The sequence below is a fragment of the Boleophthalmus pectinirostris genome, unplaced genomic scaffold (assembly GCF_026225935.1).
Source record: "Boleophthalmus pectinirostris isolate CB_2022bp ecotype Guang Dong unplaced genomic scaffold, ASM2622593v1 HiC_scaffold_8, whole genome shotgun sequence".
Taxonomy (NCBI): Eukaryota; Metazoa; Chordata; class Actinopteri; order Gobiiformes; family Gobiidae; genus Boleophthalmus; species Boleophthalmus pectinirostris.
In genome coordinates, this window is record NW_026571515.1 from 10,127,748 (window position 1) to 10,146,425 (window position 18,678).

Genomic DNA, 18,678 nt, shown 5'->3' on the forward strand with positions numbered 1-18,678 from the left:
ACTAAACCAGGTCTAAACTAGATCTAAACCAGGACTAAAACAGGTGTAAACCAGGACTAAACCAGGTCTAAACCAGGACTAAACCAGGACTAAAACAGGACTAAACCAGGTCTAAACTAGATCTAAACCAGGACTAAAACAGGTCTAAACCAGGACTAAACCAGGTCTAAACTAGATCTAAACCAGGACTAATCCAGGGCTAAAACAGGTGTAAACTAGATCTAAACCAGGTCTAAACCAGGACTAAAACAGGACTAAACCATGCTGTGTGGACGTGTCTCCTTCTCTTCTATCAAGAATATTTTTAAGACGGTTAAGTAACGTCTGGGCTTTTTATTTTCTTTTAGCAGACGAAACTTGTTATGTGAGGATATCCGAGTCTTAGATTACATTACTCACTTTAAGTAATTTAATGGACTCCGTTACAGACTACATTTTGGGGTATGTAATCTGTAATCTGTAGGGGAGTACATTTTAAAAGTCACCTTCCCAACACTGATTATGGGGCCTGTAAAGGTGAGCTCATTAAGCAAAGTAAACAGGTGAATTGTCTATTTTGTCTACAGGTTCCGTTTGTTTTAGATACACACGTGTTTTTAGACATCACGTGATTTTTTTACCGGTTTCTTGAGCCTCAAACTGTCTGTGGTTTTTCTTGCACGAGTTCACAATAACGAACTTTCACTGTTGTGGTTACAGCTGTTGTTTTCTGACAGCTGCCTCTCCTCTCCGCTCGCACACGCCCAACAAGCCCGCCTCCGATTGGCCCGTTTCTCACATCAACACTGCGCCAGCCAATCAGAACGCCAGACGCTCCCTGGTGCATTGAGGAAGGGGAAAAACATACACAGCTGTCCACAATCTGCACGAGAAGAAAACTATTAATGTGATTATTGTCGTAAATCTAAACGGTGCGTATTAAAACCGTAATCTAGTTCTACTTTTTGTCAGTAAGAGTTGGAATCCTTACGCGGTTCTGAGTGGGATTTAGCGCGAGTTTAGCATCGGGGCTAACGCGTAGGACGCTCGCGTTTTCGCGCTTCGTAACGCGATTTCTACGCGTAAACGCCGATTAAAACACGCGCGCCGCTACTTTGCATCTTCGTGTGCGAGTTGTTGGTTTAATATGAGTCGTGTGCACGGATCGGATAGCGTAAAATGACCTTCTCGCTGGTGCTAGTGGTCCCGTAGCCAAACAGCGAAGTGGCGACGTGTTGTACATTGAGTAGGCAATGGTGCAAGGACGGGGAGCGTCATCAGCAGGTGAACAGCAGTGCATTTCAACGCAACATTACAGGAAATTACCATCTATATTATTTTAAACAGTGTCAGAGTTTAATATGAATGCACGTCGGGTTGTATTCTAAAATAATTGCCTGGATGTGAAAATGCCAATTAAAAGTATGCCGCGTAATTAGGGTTTATCTGAGGTCGGATAAATCTTGAGCGTAGGCCTGATCGTCACTCCTCTGCGTTATTACATGGGGTAAACTAAAGAATGATGATTTAGGTTTGTCGTGAGTGAAAAGGAAACTTAAGATTTTAGGTTTGGTCCAGTGTTAAAAGGTTGACAAGAGCGTTTTAAGGTATTTGGCAACGCTTTCCAAATGGTTACAGGTGCGTGTGACTGCGTCAAATGAGGAATTCTTTCAACAGGACAGGTTAAAAATGTTGCCAGAAATAACATGACAAATTATAATCTAAAACATCCACATTTGGTTTAAAGTATGAGAATAGATTTGCCCTGCAGTACTCAGAATAAGGTTCACTTTGGGTAAGGTAAATACATGAATACATAAGTAAATATAAGAAAAAAAAAATGTTTGTTTTGCGCAATGTAGTTGAAGCAAATTGTAAAAAGTGTCTTTTTTTTATTTTTATGATTGGCTTTTCCAATAAGCCAGTCATGGATCTAATATTTCCCTTTTTCATTTCAGGAATACTTTGGAATAACTATATACTGCATACTGGATAAACAGTAGACATTGCAATGGTAAGAGCTTTTACTGTTTTAATCTATATACTATAAATTAGACTATATCAAATATTATCTTGAACCTCATTAATTCCAAAATGATCCAGTTTGGTGATTAGCATTTCTACCTCACCACAAGGAGATCCCCTGTTTTATTCCAAGACTGACTAAGAGCTCTGTGTGGAGTTTGCGTGTTCTCTCTCTGTCTGTGTGTGAATTTACTCAAGATGTTCCAGTTTATAATATACTACACTGTTATTATCACAACATGCAGGAGTTCACAAATATGAATATTGCTTTATGTATGGTTCAAGTAACTTATTCAATCCCCTCATTGGTGATTTTACTAACGCTTCATTGCAAATATAGTCTTAGTTTTTAGTTTTATTTATTTAAAAGGGACAATATACAGAACATATAGTTGTAAATATGCCGGAATTAACCCCGAAGACTACTTTTCATCTGTAGTCCCAGGCAGGTCAGAGAGACAGAGACAACATAAGACAACGTCAGTGACAATTCACAGGACAAACATGGTAGAAACAGCACAATAAGACACAATCATGACATACAACACTGACATTTACATAGAGGCATATGAATGTGAATGTGAATATTAAAATGACGAATTTTTGATATGTTTTTTAAAGTTAAAGTGGAGTCTAAGGTGACACCAAGATATATATACTGACTGACAACCACTGAGTACATTTATATGGCCAGTAAAAAGCAGATAGACAAATGAGGTAATAAAATAACTCAATGGATCGTAGTTTTTCGTATGCCCTTACATGCAAAAAAGAAAGAAATAACACCTGGTGATGTTTAGTACTGATAAGACAAAGTGCAATGAAGCTTAAAATTACCTTTCAATTTGTTATATTTCATTTTTGTCCTATTTTTGCTTAATTTTCCTTGTCAAAACTTGCACAGGCATGAACAAGCATTAAGAAATCAGATGATTCAACATCAGGTGGAACTGTTTACCTGACATTTCGATCACATTTCAATCATCTGATAACTCTAGAAATCAGATAAAGGTCATATTTAAGTTTCATTTGTTCAGGTTACTCACGTCTCGCTCTGCTTTTTCAGGTGTGACCTACCAAACGTAAACCATGGCCCACTTCCACTCGTATGTATCACAGTACAGAGACAACAAGGAAGCCGAAGAAGATGATGCCAACCAGGCTCCAGACACAACCAAGCCAGACCTCAACAACAAAGACACGAAAACCCAACCGGACTGTTTCCCCTGTCCACACTGCGAGAGACGCTTCACCTGCAAACAGGGCCTGGAACGCCACATGCACATCCACAACAAGAAACCGGCAGTAGGGGGCACTGTTCAACCCGATTCTTCATCTCAAGCTAATATAGAGACTTCAGAGGGGCACCATCCTTGTCACCACTGCTCCAAAGTATTCAACTCACTCACAAACAGGCAAAGACACGAGCGCCGGTTCCATGAAGTACAATCTGAAGCAACACAAGATGAAAATACACCCATTATAATCGACACAGACTCGCAAGAAGTTGAAACTGGGCAAGCTGGACAATACATACTTGACATTTCGAGTAATATTTCAGAGAATTTGAGTTTTTTCATCGACGGGAAGCTCGTCTCTGCGAGTACATTGCAAGAGACCGCAGAGGCTTCAGCTTTAGTCAGCGTGGATGCCTTGATTTTGAATCCTACCCAAGTTGTAAATGATAATAATAACTCTGATCTAACTACTGCAAGGTTTAAAAGACGAACCAGCACTCCCCAGCAAAATGAAGAAACGCCAGACGTAACTGAATGTAATGTAAGTGTTGAACCAATAGAAACTCACAATTACGCGTGCGATGAGCAAGCGGCCGATGAAAAAGCAGAGCCAGTCGAAACTGTGAAGGAGCTGGAAAGCGGTAGTAAGCCTTTAGTGATTGGAGGTCACTCTTGCAATCAGAAACCGCTCGATTTGTCCAATACCGTCAAAAGAAGCGAAGACGTGGCTCTGGCGAACGCCGTGCTGGATTTAAGCGTGCAGAAGAAGACCGCGGAGGACTCTGAACCAGTGATCGCAGTTACTAACGTGAATGAACCGAGTGGCAGTGATAACGCTGACGAACAAAACGCAAACTTGACCCCTCTCGTGACGGACTTCGCCATAGTAACGGGTTCAGATCTGGTAACCCCGGTGGAGCAGATCGCAGACGGGCTCGTGTACGGACTCGCAATCCCCGCAAACAGCCTGACGCCAGCTCCGACATCTCTAGCCCCCGTAACGTTGCAACCCACTTCGCCGTGCGCTATAGCGTTTGCTTCGCCCACTCTGCCCACTACCCCTTCTTTGATAACCGTACTGGCACCGCCGTCGCTCCCAGCCCAAACGAACCAGCCTCTTCAAGTTCTCGCTCCTAATTTAACCCAAGAGCCTTTAGTCATTTGCGCAGACAACAGTTTGAACGCAGATTTAAGCACTGCGAATTCTGCTAATCTAGTCACGCTGACGCAACCAATGGACCCAACGTTGAACATACCAGGACACGTCTTCTTAGCCGATCCAATCTCTCTGAATCCACCTCTAGTCGAGTCCACCCCCGTGGCGCTTAACGATCTCAACTCCTTCAATATCGCGAGCAACACCGTGCTGATAGAATGCACGATATCGCTAGAGGCTACAGGAAGTGTGGTCCCCGCCGCCATAGCGTTACAAGAAAATCAAGTAGAACAACCAACGCAAGTGCTGGTCAATCACATAGAGCAGCAGCAAATTGTTTCAACGCCAAATGTGGATTCTGCGATAGTTATGTCGTCCGTTGAGGAATCGGTGATGATCTCTGCGGCGACAATGACAGAAAGTCCTACAGCAACAGAAACTCGCGATGTTGAGCCTTCGGTTGTTGTTGAGACGGCTGCAACAAAAGATGATCAACAGCAGGATGAAACTATTTCGGAAACGCAAAACGCAACAGAAAGTCAAGAAGAAAAAGTGGAAAAGGAGGAAGATCTGGATGACTCCCAAGAGCAAACCTTCACCAAAAATTTCATCTGCAATGTTTGTGAGAAGCTGTTCCACTCGATGAAGGAGCTGGGGCAGCACGTGGTGGACCACGCCGAGAAATGGTCATACAAATGTGAATTCTGTCTGCTTCTTTTTGAAAAACCGTCCGATCTGCTTGAGCACCGATCAAGCCTCCACGGCGTTGGAAAGACGTATGTTTGCAGCATTTGTACGAAGGAATTTGTCTTTCTGTGTAACCTGAAGCAGCATCAAGAGGAGCTGCATCCAGGTCAACAGTGCACGCATACAGAGGAGGAGAAGGGAAAACTTAGACCGCAAAATTACAACAACTTCTCAAAAGATAATAAACTTAACGCGCAAGAGGAAACCAAAGTCGTCAAGAAGGAAGAAACTGATGTAGCGACGGATGAGCTGTTCACAACTATAAAAATATTGGCTTCTGATAACGGTAAACACAAAGGGCCAGACGTGCGAATGGGCATAAACCAGCACTACCCAAGCTTCAAGCCGCCTCCGTTTCCTTATCACAACCGCTCGCCGGCCGCGTCGCACGCTTCCGCCACCAACTTCACCACTCACAACATCCCCCAGACCTTCAGCACCGCCATACGCTGCACCAAGTGTGGCAAGAGCTTCGATAACATGCCCGAGCTTCACCAACACATATTAGCCTGCGCGAATGCAAGCGACAAGAGGCGGTACACGCCCAAAAAGAACCCCATCCCGTTGAGACACTTCGCCAAGGGGCAGAACGGCGTGCTGTCGACGACCAACGCGGCAAACGGGCTGAACACGGAGAAGCTGAGCGCGGAAGCCAAAATGAAACTGAAAGTGCTCACCAAGAGACAGAAGAAGCTGGCGCAGAAGCAGAAGGCGATGACGTTGACGAGCGCAAGTCCCACTGAGATGTTTGTGTGTCCTCACTGCAAGAGGGAGTTCACGATGCGGAGAAGCAGGACTAAACACATGGCGGTCTGTCCCAAGAAGCCAGCGGAGAAACGCAAAGACGGAATTGCGAATGAAAACGAAAGGCATCAGCTCAAAGCGCACGCAATCGATAAAGCTAAACTTCAAACGTCAATGCATCACAACACCAGACTACAGACGGGAAGTGTGAAAAGACCAGCTGTAGACGGCATTTTCTCCAGTAAAAGAAGTAAACTTATCATTAAAGAAACTCAAGAGGCGTCGCTAGACAATGAACTTCCAATCGTACGCACTTTCAACCCGGCCATGCGTCAGTACGGCCGGGTGCACCACAGCATTAAAGAGCTCCCCATTAAGATCACCATAGTGAAGCCGCAGCAGCCCGAGCAGCAGGGGGAGCGCGCACACATACAGGGACAGGAGGCCACACCCAGCGCAGAACAGACGGCGGCAGTCTGAGCATCGCACACAAACAGGTATTTCAGTGGATAACTCTGCCGTACACTGTGAAATTATTGTAATATTATCGCACTTTTTAATTACTGTACTGAAATTTCAATACTTAAAATGAAAACGTGTTTCATCTGTCAGAATCTTTGCCAGTTTAATTTGTATTCAGTTTTTCTATTTTGTTCCTTAAAGGTACATGGAAATGTTATTGCTTTGTCTAGAACAGGGGCCCGGGGACCATATGCAGCCCTTTTAATCTTTTTAATCTGGCCCACCGAACTTTAATAATAATAATAATAAATTTCAGTGTTTTAAAAGTAATTTCAATAAAGAGTAAATACTGTGGGACTTGAAAGACATATATTTCGTTGTAATGCTTTTCAATCATAAAAGATATTTCAATAACATGGGACATGTTTTCTCCATCCATCTGCTTCTGGTCGAGGCCCTTCCATCAAAATTGGGCCATGAGTCAAAAAGTTTGCCCCCCCCTTGGTCTAGAATGTCCCACAGTATGGCATTAAACTTAACTATTTCCCTGAAGACAAGCCCACGATACCTCTTCACAGATCTGACCAGAGACTTAGACTTAACCTTAGACTCGGACAAACTTTATTGATCCACAGTGGAAATTATTTGGACACAGTAGCTCACACATCACAATATATTACAATAACAAAGAGCAAAAAATATATAAATGGTAATAATAAATTCTAAATAAGTAGCAAAAAAGATAGCAAGAGACAGGTGTCAAATAAGACATAATTATATAAATGTAAATATACGGTTAAAAATAAAAAAAATAGATAAGTAATAAATTGTATTGTTGTACATCTGGCAAATCTCTAACATCTTTAGGGAGACAAGCTGGTGGACACTACCTTGTATAATGTGAAAGGTTTTTTATTTATGTAGTTTACATTTTAAAGGTCCTATATTGCACAAAATTGACTGGTATGAGCTTTAAGGCATGTTATAATACTGTTACTTCCTCACTTCGTGTATCACCACATGACATTACAAGGTGAAACAGTGATTGAAACAGTGTTTTAAGGAAGAACTCAGCCTGTGTGTTAAATATGTGCAAATTAAGCAAAACGTAACTCCGGGTCTGTTTTTGATGAGGAAACAACATTATAACAGACCAGAAAATAGTGAATATTAGGGGTATAACGATATCCAAGTTTCACGTAATGATATCGTCACGGTATGAACCTCACAGTACGATATTTATTGCGATATTTTGCGATTATTTTTATCTAACAAAACTGTAAATATGCTACTTTTTTCCTCTTAAAACGCCTTGACAAGACTTAATCCAAAGAACTAAGACTTAAAAGTGCTTAGAACTGTTATTTCTTCTTGTAGTCTGCACTGAAATGGAGCAAAGGATCATGGTCTATGTAGTTCCCTCAGTCTTTTTTAGCTCTTGCTGCACCATAACTCTTAATTTAAGCAAAGACACTTGTAATTCGATATATTGTGATGGATTGTGAGAACTCTGACGATACGATATCACGATATTTCGGTTATTGTTACATCCCTACATAATATTCAATAAAAACTGCTTTTATTCCAACTCATTTTCCAACTCAACAAGACCTATAAAAACATGATGGTGTAATAATCTTCTGTAACAGCGTTTGGAAACAGATCATGCAAATCACCGAGGCTTGGACTATGATTAGCAATTATTTATTCAGCGCACGTTTTGCTTTCTCCAATCGGAAACGCTCTCATTGCCATTTCTTTTATCTCTTGCAGGCCTCTTCTGTACGGAGCTGCTAATTAGCCCGGCTTCTGCGGCGGCTCGGGGGGGGGGAGTTGGTGAACTTTTATCGAACGCCTTTAGCTGTAAATTGAAGGAGGACGCTGGCGAAGGCGGGCGCAGTCACTGGATTTTCAGATTCCACTTTTACAGTCCCCTTTTCATTTGCGCTCGAGCCTGGATTTGCACTTTGAAGTTAATCAGAGCCCTCCACGGCGCTGGATGGAGAGAGAGGTACTGGGTATAAGGAACTCTCTGGTAATTTTTTTTTTTTTTGGGGGGGGGGGAGGTACCACGCAATCATTGGAAGCATGAATTTGCACTTTTTTTCCTTTTTCTATGTGTTTCGTGGCCTTTTTCGGTTCAGCTCAAGCATGCTTATGGAGTTATGAAGTTTATTTTGTGACAGTGATCCTTAATGAGATTTGGCCTTAAAGGTGAACTGTGTAACTTTTCTGGTGGAGGGTCCGCTACCTGCTTGTTTCCATGTAAATGTTAACGTTTTTTCTTGGAATCTTCCACAGTATGCCATTTAATTTAACTGTCTCCATGACACAACCAAGTTACAAGTCAGATTTGTGGAGAGGAGGACCCGTTCTCAGTAATAATCCAAGTTTTTAAATGGTCACTGCAAAAAAACTTGGCCAAAATTGAAGATGTAAACACTTAAATCTATCAGAAAATGACTCAAAAGTAGTGAAATTATCCGTCCATGCATCAAGATTGACAATTTATCTTAAAATAAACGACCTCTAGACTAGATTTAAACCGTCTCAGAACTAGAAAGTAGATAATAAATCAAAAAAAAATAAAAGAATAACCTTATAAAAGCTTTAAAATCTTGACCAAATCAGAGAAATTTGCAGTGTTTTGAGAAATAAAACCACCTGTAATTGAATAAATACAATGTCTATTTGTTTAATGCCATACCGTGGAACATTTTGGGCAAAGCAAAAACATCTCCATGGAGACAAGCTGATAGCAGACCCTCCTTCAGAAAAGTTGCGCAGTGCACCTTTAAACAACGCTGGTTTAGTTTAGTTGAGTCATAAACACAAACTAAGGTCCTGGCTGTTTGTGCGTTCATATTTGTACACTTTTGGTTTCTGTTAGAGTTTCTGAGATTTTCTGAAATGACGATTTTCCGAAGAGTAGTGCAAATGTCAAGTAAGAGTAATATATAACTTTTTACTGATATTACTCAAGTATAAGTACAAAGCAGTGGTTCAAGAAATTACTCAAGTAAGAGTAAAAAGTACAGCTGCAAGAAACTGCTTCTCAAATAAGAGTAATTTTATGAGGAGCTGTGAGGAAGTTTGAAAAAAAAAGTGGTGTTTTTAATTCGAAATCTGTGTAATTCGAAGAGCAAAACACGCACAATAGTATTTTCAGCAGAAAGAGAAAAAACAAAGTGATATTTGAAGGAGTAATGCACTTAAAAAAACACTTTTGTCGAAGAGTAACCAAAACATAAACTCAAGTTACTCAAATAGGACTAAAACTGAGACGAACAATTTAGCAAAAACCTACTCAAGTAAAAGTAACTGAATACTACCTGTTTCTGATAGTAACAACAATGATTGGCTTTGTGTATTACTGTGTAGTCTGTCATTTTGAATTTGGCAACATCATTTTTAAATATATATAAATATTTACTTGTACAAGATACTAAAGAAGCCCGTATTATGCTTTTTTCAAATTTATTTTATGTTGTTTTGTCATCACAAACAAACCTGGATTTGTGTTTTGTTTCATTCACACAAAAACTCTGGATATTTAGGCTGAGTTCTTTTCTCAAATGGAAAACATACAAGAAATGCTCCACTGTGTTTTTGTCTCTACACCTTCACTTAAATCAGGCATGTCCAAACTATGGCCCGTTTTTGAAAATCTACCTTGATAAAGCAAAAGTTTAATATTTCGTGTGTGGTTTTGAGGATCTTGGCATGAATAAAGACAATTATTCAGTGTGTTCAGCACCGGTCTACGGCCCTCGATCGGCCCTGTGCTCGTCTGTGTTTAGATATGTGGCCCTTGATGAAAAAATTGTGGACATCCCTGACTTAAATCAGTTGGATTTCAGACAATTTGTACGGAATTAAAGAGAAAAGGAGCTGTTACCATTACTTGACATCACAAGGTAAAACAGAACATTTTGAGCTTTGGAGATATAGACAGACTAATAACTAATAAAGTGTTACTCAAACATGTGAATGAAACAAAACAAAACTCCAGGTCTGTTTTTGAAAACATTATAACACGTCTTAAAGCTCACAAGAGTCAATTTTGTGTCATATCGGACTTTTAAACTTTTACTCGAAAGTCATAACTCACTCACAGATTTGCTCAGATGACCGAAAGTAGCTCTAAAATAACATTACTAAACAAAATCAAAAGTGAAAATATGTGTACAAATAGCTGGATCGTAGAAAAACAAAAGGACATAGAGAACAACAGTTTACTGCACTCTCATTTACTACAAAAATATAACAGTTAAAATGAAACTGAATGTAATATTTGACTGAAATCCTGTTGCAGCCTTTGGTTATAAAAAGTCTGTATTTGTATAAAAGGCTTTAAAATTGAAAATGCTTAAAATGTGCCAGTATATAACAAGCAACTAACTTAAGTGTAACTGCTAACGTCTCCTTACCTTCATGTTTCCTCATGTCTAAATTAGGGGTGAGCGATGTGGACAAAAAGTTATATATTTGTATTTATTTATGCTTTGACCGTCCCAATTAAGTCATGAGTTTGTTAAAGGAAGTGATAAAATTAAACACAAAATGGTAATAAATATCTAGTCCGACTTTAGACCCTGTTTAGTTCTGGTTTAGTTTCCATTTAGTCCTGGTTTAGTCTTGGTTTAGTCCCTGTTTTGTCCTGGTGTAGTTCTGATTTAGTTACTGTTTAGGCCTGGTTTAGTCCTTTTAGTCCTGGTTTAGTCTTGGTTTAGTCCCATTTTAGTTCTGGTTTAGTCCCCTTTTAGTCCTGTTTAGTCCCGGTTTAGTCCTGGTTTAGTCTTGGTTTAGTCCCTGTTTTTTGTCCTGGTTTAGTCCTGGTTTTAGTCCTGGTTTAGTCCCTGTTTTTTGTCCTGGGTTTAGTCCTGGTTTAGTCCTGTTTTGTCCCTGTTTAGTCCTGGTTTAGCCCCTGTTTTTTATTAGTCCCTTTAGTCCTGGTTTAGTCTGGTTTAGTCCTGGTTTAGTCCTGTTTTCCTGGTTTAGTCCTTATTTGTCCTGGTTTAATCCTGGTTTAGTCTGGTTTAGTCCCATTTTTCCTGGTTTTGTCCTGGTTTAGTCCCTTTATTCTGGTTTAGTTCCTGTTTACACCTGTTTTTGTCCTGGTTTAGTCCTGGTTAGTCCCTGTTTTGTCCTGGTTTAGTCCTGGTTTATCCTGGTTTAGTCCTGGTTTAGCCCCTGTTTATTCCCTATTTAGTCCCTGTTAGTCCTGGTTTAGTCTTGGTTTAGTTCTGGTTTAGTCCCTATTTTGTCCTGGTTTACACCCTGTTTTGTCCTGGTTTAGTCTGGTTTAGTCCCTGTTTTGTCCTGGTTTAAACCCTGTTTTGTCCTGGTTTAATCCTGGTTTAGTCCTGGTTTAGTCCCTATTTTGTCCTGGTTTAATCCTGGTTTAGTCCCGGTTTAGTCTTGGTTTATTCTTGGTTTAGTCCTGGTTTACACCCTGTTTTGTCCTGGTTTAGTCCTGGTTTAGTCCTGGTTTAGTCCCTATTTTGTCCTGGTTTACACCCTGGTTTGTCCTGGTTTAGTCCTGGTTTAGTCCTGGTTTAGTCCTGGTTTAGCCCCTGTTTATTCCCTATTTAGTCCCTGTTTTGTCCTGGTTTAGTCCTGGTTTAGCCCCTGTTTATTCCCTATTTAGTCCCTGTTCAGTCCTGGTTTAGTCCTAGTCTATGTTCAATTACAGGTGTTTTAAAGCGCAAAAATATCTAGAAAAACATGAATTCTTACCATGTGCAGGCTCGCTTCTCCGTAGATCTGACCATTAACTTATCTCCGTCGAGATAACCAATTTTATTTTCATTCTGGAAAAGGAATATAGTTATTTAAGAGGGATTTGTTAAACAGTAAAAATCATCTCACCGCTCTTTTTGATCAGATAACAAAACTCAGATTTTGTCTGTTTTGAGCATCAGAGCTTCAGACAGAGCAGTGCCTACAGTTAGCGTCACACCCCCAGGGAATATTCATGACGTCAGCTGCAAAATATCAACAGAAAAAGTACTTCCAGAACAAAATACCGGGCGGTCATTGCATTAAATAATCAGAAAATGTTTTTGTTTTCATTAAATCTAGCTCCCCCTGTGGCCGTGTCTGGTATAACAACTATTAACTATTAACTTAAAACTACAGACCGACGTTTAGTCAAAGCATCCAGAAAAAACTGACTTAACTTTAAAGATGCACTGTGGGACTTTTAAGGTGGAGGGTCTGCTACTTTCCTGTGGAGATATTATGTCTTTGCACGGAATGTTCCTCAGTAGGGCATTAAACATTTAGTGCCTCTTTTGTCCTGGTTTAGTCCCTGTTTAGTTCTGGTTTAGTCCTGGCTTAGTACTGGTGTAGTCCCTGTTTAGTCCTGGTTCAGTACTGGTTTAGTCCTGGTTTAGTCCTAGTTTAGTCCCCCTTTTAGTCCATGTTTAATCCCAGTTTAGTCCCTGTTTAGTCCTGGTTTAGTCCTGTTTAGTCCCTGTTTAGTCCTGGTTTAATCCCTGTTTAGTTCTGGTATAGACCTGGTTTAGTACTGGTTTAGTCCCTGTTTAGTCCCTGTTTAATCCTGGTTTAGTTCTGGTTTAGTCCTAGTTTAGTCCCCCTTTTAGTCCATGTTTAATCCCAGTTTAGTCCCTGTTTAGTCCTGTTTAGTCCTGGTTTTAATCCTGTTTAGTTCTGGTTTAGTCCTGGTTTAGTCCTGGTTTAATCCTGGTTTAGTCCCTGTTCAGTCCTCGTTTAGTCTTGGTTTAGTCCCCATTTAGTCCCTGGTTAGTCCTTGTTTAGTTCCAGTTTAGTCCAGTTTATCTGGTTAGTCTGTTAATCCGGTTTAGTCCCTGTTTAGTCCCTGGTTTAGTCCCTTTAGTCCCTGTTTAGTCCTGGTTTAATCTCTGTTTAGTTCTGGTATAGACCTGGTTTAGTACTGGTTTAGTCCTGTTTAATCCTGGTTTAGTTCTGGTTTAGTCCTAGTTTAGTCCCCTTTTAGTCCATGTTTAATCCCAGTTTAGTCCCTGTTTAGTCCTGTTTAGTCCCTGGTTTAATCGTTTAGTTCTGGTTTAGTCCTGGTTTTAGTCCTGTTTATCCTGGTTTAGTCCCTGTTCAGTGCTGGTTTAGTCCTGGTTTTAGTCCTAGTCTATGTCCAATTACAGATGTTTTAAAACTCAAAAATCCCTTGAAAAACACGAAGTCTTACCACGTGCAGGCTCGCTTCTCCATAGATCTGACCATGAACTTATCTCCATTGTGATAACCAACTTTATTTTATTATTTTTATTCTGGAAAAGCAATAATTAAAAGCAAAGCAAAGCAGGTGAGGGACCCTCCACCGGAAAAGTTACACAGTGCGTCTTTAAAACAACAATTTAACTTAATATTACGTGATGTATTGTTTTACGAGCACTTGCTTTTGTCCGTTTTTTTGTCAAATTATTGTGCGATGTGTAAAACTAACTCAATATCCCATCTGTAAATGGACTTCAAATACTGGAATTTATTTAGTTTTTAGTTTTTAGTCAGTAGTTTTTCTCTTTTCTTGTTTTATTTTGTTAAAGGGTCCATATTACGCTATTTTCTGATCTTTGTTACAACGTTGTTTCCTCGGACCCGGAGTTGTGTTTTGTTTTATTCACACGTTTTTGAGCTTCTTCTCGAGGTCTTCTCTCAAACAGGAAACACCTTGTGATGTCATGAGGTAAATGGTAAATTAGGGGTGAGCCATGTTGATAAAAATTAATATATTTTTATTTATTTATGCTTTGACCGTCCCAATGACGTCGTAAGTTACAGGGAGTGATAAAAATTAAAGACAAAAATGCTAAAATATCTTTCATTTTACCTAGTCCCTCTTTAGACCCTATTTAGTCCTGGTTTAGTCCTGGTCTAGTCCCTGTTTAGTTCAACTTTAGGTTCAGTTTAGTCCTGTTAGTCCCTGTTTCATCCTGGTTTACTCTTGATTTAGTCCCCATTTAGTCCCAGTTTAGTCCTGGTTCAGTCCTGGTTTTGTCTTGGTTTCATCCCTGTTTAGTACTGGTTTAGTCCCTCTTTAGTTCCCGTTTAGTCCTGGTTTAGTCTTGGTTTAATCCCTGTTTCGTCCTGGTTTAGTCCTGGTTTTGGTCCCTGTTTAGTCCTGGTTTAGTCTTGGTTTAGTCTTGGTTTAATTCCTGTTAAATCCTGGTTTAGTCCGTGTTTAGTCCGGTTTAGTCCCTAGTTTTAGTCCCTGGTTTTAGTCCCGGTTTAGTCCAGTTTAGTCCTCCGGTTTAAGTCCGGTTTAGTCCCTGTTTAGTCCCGGTTTAGTCCCGGTTTAGTGTTTAGTCCTTGTTTAGTCTTGGTTTTAAGTTTAGTCCCAGTTTAGTTTAGTCCCGGTTTAGTCCCGGTTTAGTCCCAGTTTAGTCCCTGTTTAGTCCCTGTTTTTTCCTCATTTAGCCTTGGTTTATTTCCCATTTAGCCCTGGTTTAGTTTCCCTTTAATCCCTAATTAGTTCTGTCATGGAAAAAGAAAATGTCATTTTCCAGGCCTGGAAAATTCATGGAAAAGTGTTGAATTTTTGTCAGTGAAAAAGAGTGGGAACTTTGTTGTTTTTTTTTACTCCTCACACCTTCACTTGAATCATTTGTATAATTTCAGCTCTGAAATAGCAAATCTCCACTGAACAAAAGGTGAAAAATGTGGCTGTTAACTTGAAAACTCCCACTTCATGACATCACAGGGTGGAACAGACGTGTGAATGAAACAAAACACAACTCCAGGTCTGTTTTTGATCAGGTAACAACTCAATAACACAGATTAGACTAAATTTTGTGTAATTTTGGACTTTTAATTCACACAGCAACTTAAAATGAAGATGTAAACAGGGTAGCTGAAATACAAACCGTGCTTCTGTTCTGTGCTTTTTTTCATTTTCGCTCTTTACGACGAGAGAGTTTTGTTCAAATTGTTGTTGATTTTTGCCTTTCGTACCACAGTGGATGTACAGGGCGGTTGGAGAGACGTATTTAACTGTGAAAAGTGCTTGTAGCATTGAAAGTGTATATTTATTATCCAGACTAATTTAAAATCGTGTACGTAACGAAATCTCAGATCTGTTCCTCTGTATGATTTGCACTAAAGTTTTTTCAAGCGAGCGTTAAATAAATGGAGAATGTTAATGCTGTAAATGAAAAAGATCTGGTCTGTTGTAATTCTTGTTCTGGTGTTTTTGTGAGCTGTGTAATTCCACAAACGGACAGTAGGTGGCACACTTCCCACACCTAAAAACACACAGATTTGAAGAGATCACTGAGAAAATTCACATTCATTATTTATTTATTTATTTATTTTTTATTAAAGTTGCTCTATGTAATCTTTTTTGTAGAGCCTGTCGTCATGCAGAGGTGTCAAACTCAAATTCACAAATGACCAAAATTAAAAACTGGGCCAAACTAAATATTTATTGAAAAATTTCAGCAACGTCTGCATGTTTCTCTTCTTTCGAGGTACGAAATGTTAAACCTTTTCTTATTAAAATAAATGTTTAATAATAGTTTTGCTTAAACATTGAATCCAGAACAAGCAAAATATAAAATAATAACACAATTTTAAATAAATAACGTCTCTATAGTCGATCTGTAGCTGGTGGGCGGCTCTAATAAATACCGTATTTTCTGCACTATAGGACGCACTTTAAAAGCCTTTAATTTCATAAAAAAACGACTGCGTGCCTTATAATCCAGAGCGCCTTTTATATGAATTTATTGGGGTGTCTTAGTACGACTTTAGTAAACTACAAAGCCGCACCACTTGCAGCATTATGGCTCCTGTAGTCAGGAGCATCGCAGAGTAATACATACTGTGATTCCTTTTAATATCAAAATGCATCTGTCAAGAGACACGCTGACAACGCCGACTTTAAACTCAAGGCTGTTATAAAGTTTAAGTGCGAGCTGCGTGGGGGCAGTGACTTACGCCACGATCTGCCAATGGATCGTGGACGTCTGGACTAAGGATCAGTATCAACTGTGGTCCGAGCTTTCACCAAGACCAGAATCATCACAGAACTGCCAGGGAACAGGAACCACACTGACTCGGATAATGACGAGAGGGATGCGGACGTGTTGGACGCTGTAATCGCCCAACTGTTTGTTATTCACAGTAACTCATAATTGTTCTAACAATTTAGCGTCTCAGACAGTATTTAAGCCTTACAATTTAACAAAGTTGAGAGTTATTGTGAACGCGTTAAATAAAGTTTGACTGACTTATCTAACTGCTGTGTTTCTTTTCATGCGTCTTATAATCGGGTGCAGTTTATATGTGAAAAAAAGTTAGAAAATGGACAATGACAGTACGCCTTATAATCCAGACCGCCCTATAGTGCGGAAAATATGGTGCTTTTATATGATGACGGTCTGAACAGAAGACGCAAAAGTGGCGTCGTGTTTTCACTTTTTATTCCGCTTTTAGACGAGGGTTTTCAGGAGGAAATCTGCGTCCACGTGGTGACGCAGAAGTGTGTGGAATTGGCTTGGGTATGCAGGTCCACGCAGCTCGGCTGTGACGCTAAGTGCCAGAGGTTGGGACTTGGACTCGAGTCAGACATGAGTTACTATTTTAATGACTTGAGACTTGACTTGATAAAATGGACTAAGACTTATGACTCGACTTGGACTTAAAGATCAGTGACTTGGGACTTGACTCGAACATGAGACGTGTGACTTGAGAAGCACTTTTAAATTTTAATTTTTTCTATTCTGGTTGTAATGAGTCACACTAAGATCTTGTCAAGACATTTAAAAAGGAAACATTAACTAAATTATTTACTATATTAATTTCTCTAACTCTTGCATACTCTATAAGTATTCATATATAAACATACTGTGACTTTTTAAGTACAATTTAGTTTAAAATTGATATAAATTGCAAAAACCAAAGCTATACTTGGTACTTTGGTTTAAAGACTTGAAATGACTTGAAGCTCAAAGCAGACGACTTGAGACTCGACTTGGACTTGCCTGTATTTGACTTGGGACTTGACTCGGACATGAGGTCAAAGACTTTAGACTTACTTGAGACTTGCAAAACGACGACTTGGTCCCACCTCTGGATGACGTTCTGAACAGATGACGCAAAAGTGCCATCTTCACTTTTTATTCTGCAGTTAGATGAGTGTTTTTGGGAAGAAATCCAGGTGGTGATGTATGTGACGTAAACACGTGCGCGACGTGAGCAGATCTGACCAGAGTTTTGCGTCTTGGACAGTGTAAACGGAAACGCCACAGCGGAGCATATTCAACTTTTCCACTCTGGACGGTGGTTTCAGATTTTTGAGTTTTTAAACCCCAAAAACGCCGTCACCGTCTAAACGAAAGGCACTTCTGATAAAATATTTTGTCATTTTTACCCACAAATGTTCTTGTGTAAACGGACCCTGAGGCTGATTTCTTCTCTCAAACAGAAAACACTTTGTGACTGTGATGTCATGTGGTAATACAGGAAGTGCTCCACTGTGTTTTTAAACCCCATACACCTTCACGAGAATAATTCGGAAAATTTTCATTCCTGTAATTGGCAATTTCTCCTAAACTAAATGTAAAAGTCGCTGTTAACTTGAAAACTATCACTTCCAAAACACAACAAGCGCAATCACAGATACCAACCTGGTTCCCATGAGGCATCAGTGGGTCAGTTCATCACCACAGAAGCAGTTTATGAGGAGCCCAGCCCATATTACATGATCGTTAAATCAAATCAAATCAAACTTTATTTATAAAGCACTTTTCATACAAAATGCAACACAAAGTGCTTTACAGTGATTAAAAACAGTCCTGTATTTCCACCTACCCACCAACCCAGCCCCACATAGTCAAACAACGCAAACACACACACTCACATACACACAAACATGCACACACACACACACACACACTCACACTCACACGCTAAAATACATAACCGGACACAATAAAATGTGAGGCTGAATATAGGCGAACCAGTTGAGAAAGAAACAAAAAGAACAATGTAATGTGTGTATGTGTACAGGCCCATGAACATTTGTGTGATATTGGTCACACATGAGAATGTCTGTGTTTACTAGTGTGTAATGAAAATGTAATTTTTCATGAGTTCTGTATATGTTAGTTGTGTAACTGTAGATCAGTGTGTTGTGTATCACTAGAAAAAGAAGAAATGGAAATTATTTTCATTCCAATTAGAATTTTAACGGCAAACACTGAAAGAGAAAGAAACTTTTATAATTAGTGATTATCTCAAACTATTCATATTTTACTATACAAATGCATCGAATTATAAATAGATAATATTTTTTCTGAGCTTTTGAGACACTCCCGTTGCTCTAGC

At 39.7% G+C, this 18,678-nt stretch overlaps 1 protein-coding gene across 3 annotated transcripts; it reads left to right on the top strand.

The window, feature by feature from the left end:
- The first annotated feature begins 789 nt into the window (after window positions 1–789).
- Window positions 790–16,634, top strand: prdm2a (PR domain containing 2, with ZNF domain a). Of its 3 annotated transcripts, XR_008633667.1 has the most exons (5): window positions 790–911; window positions 1,938–1,993; window positions 3,071–6,386; window positions 8,125–8,386; window positions 15,698–16,634. XR_008633667.1 is itself a non-coding variant. In XM_020923316.2 (4 exons), the coding sequence occupies exon 3, from the start codon at window positions 3,094–3,096 to the stop codon at window positions 6,367–6,369; it is 3,276 nt and encodes a 1,091-aa protein (XP_020778975.2). In that variant the 5' UTR covers window positions 790–911; window positions 1,938–1,993; window positions 3,071–3,093; the 3' UTR covers window positions 6,370–6,386; window positions 8,125–11,104. The 3 variants fall into 3 exon arrangements, 2 of the variants coding, with proteins under 2 accessions (XP_020778975.2, XP_020778976.2); XM_020923316.2 differs by lacking the exon at window positions 15,698–16,634 and having other exon boundaries at window positions 8,125–11,104; XM_020923317.2 differs by lacking the exons at window positions 790–911; window positions 15,698–16,634 and adding an exon at window positions 931–1,263 and having other exon boundaries at window positions 8,125–11,104.
- Window positions 16,635–18,678: the final 2,044 nt, after the last annotated feature.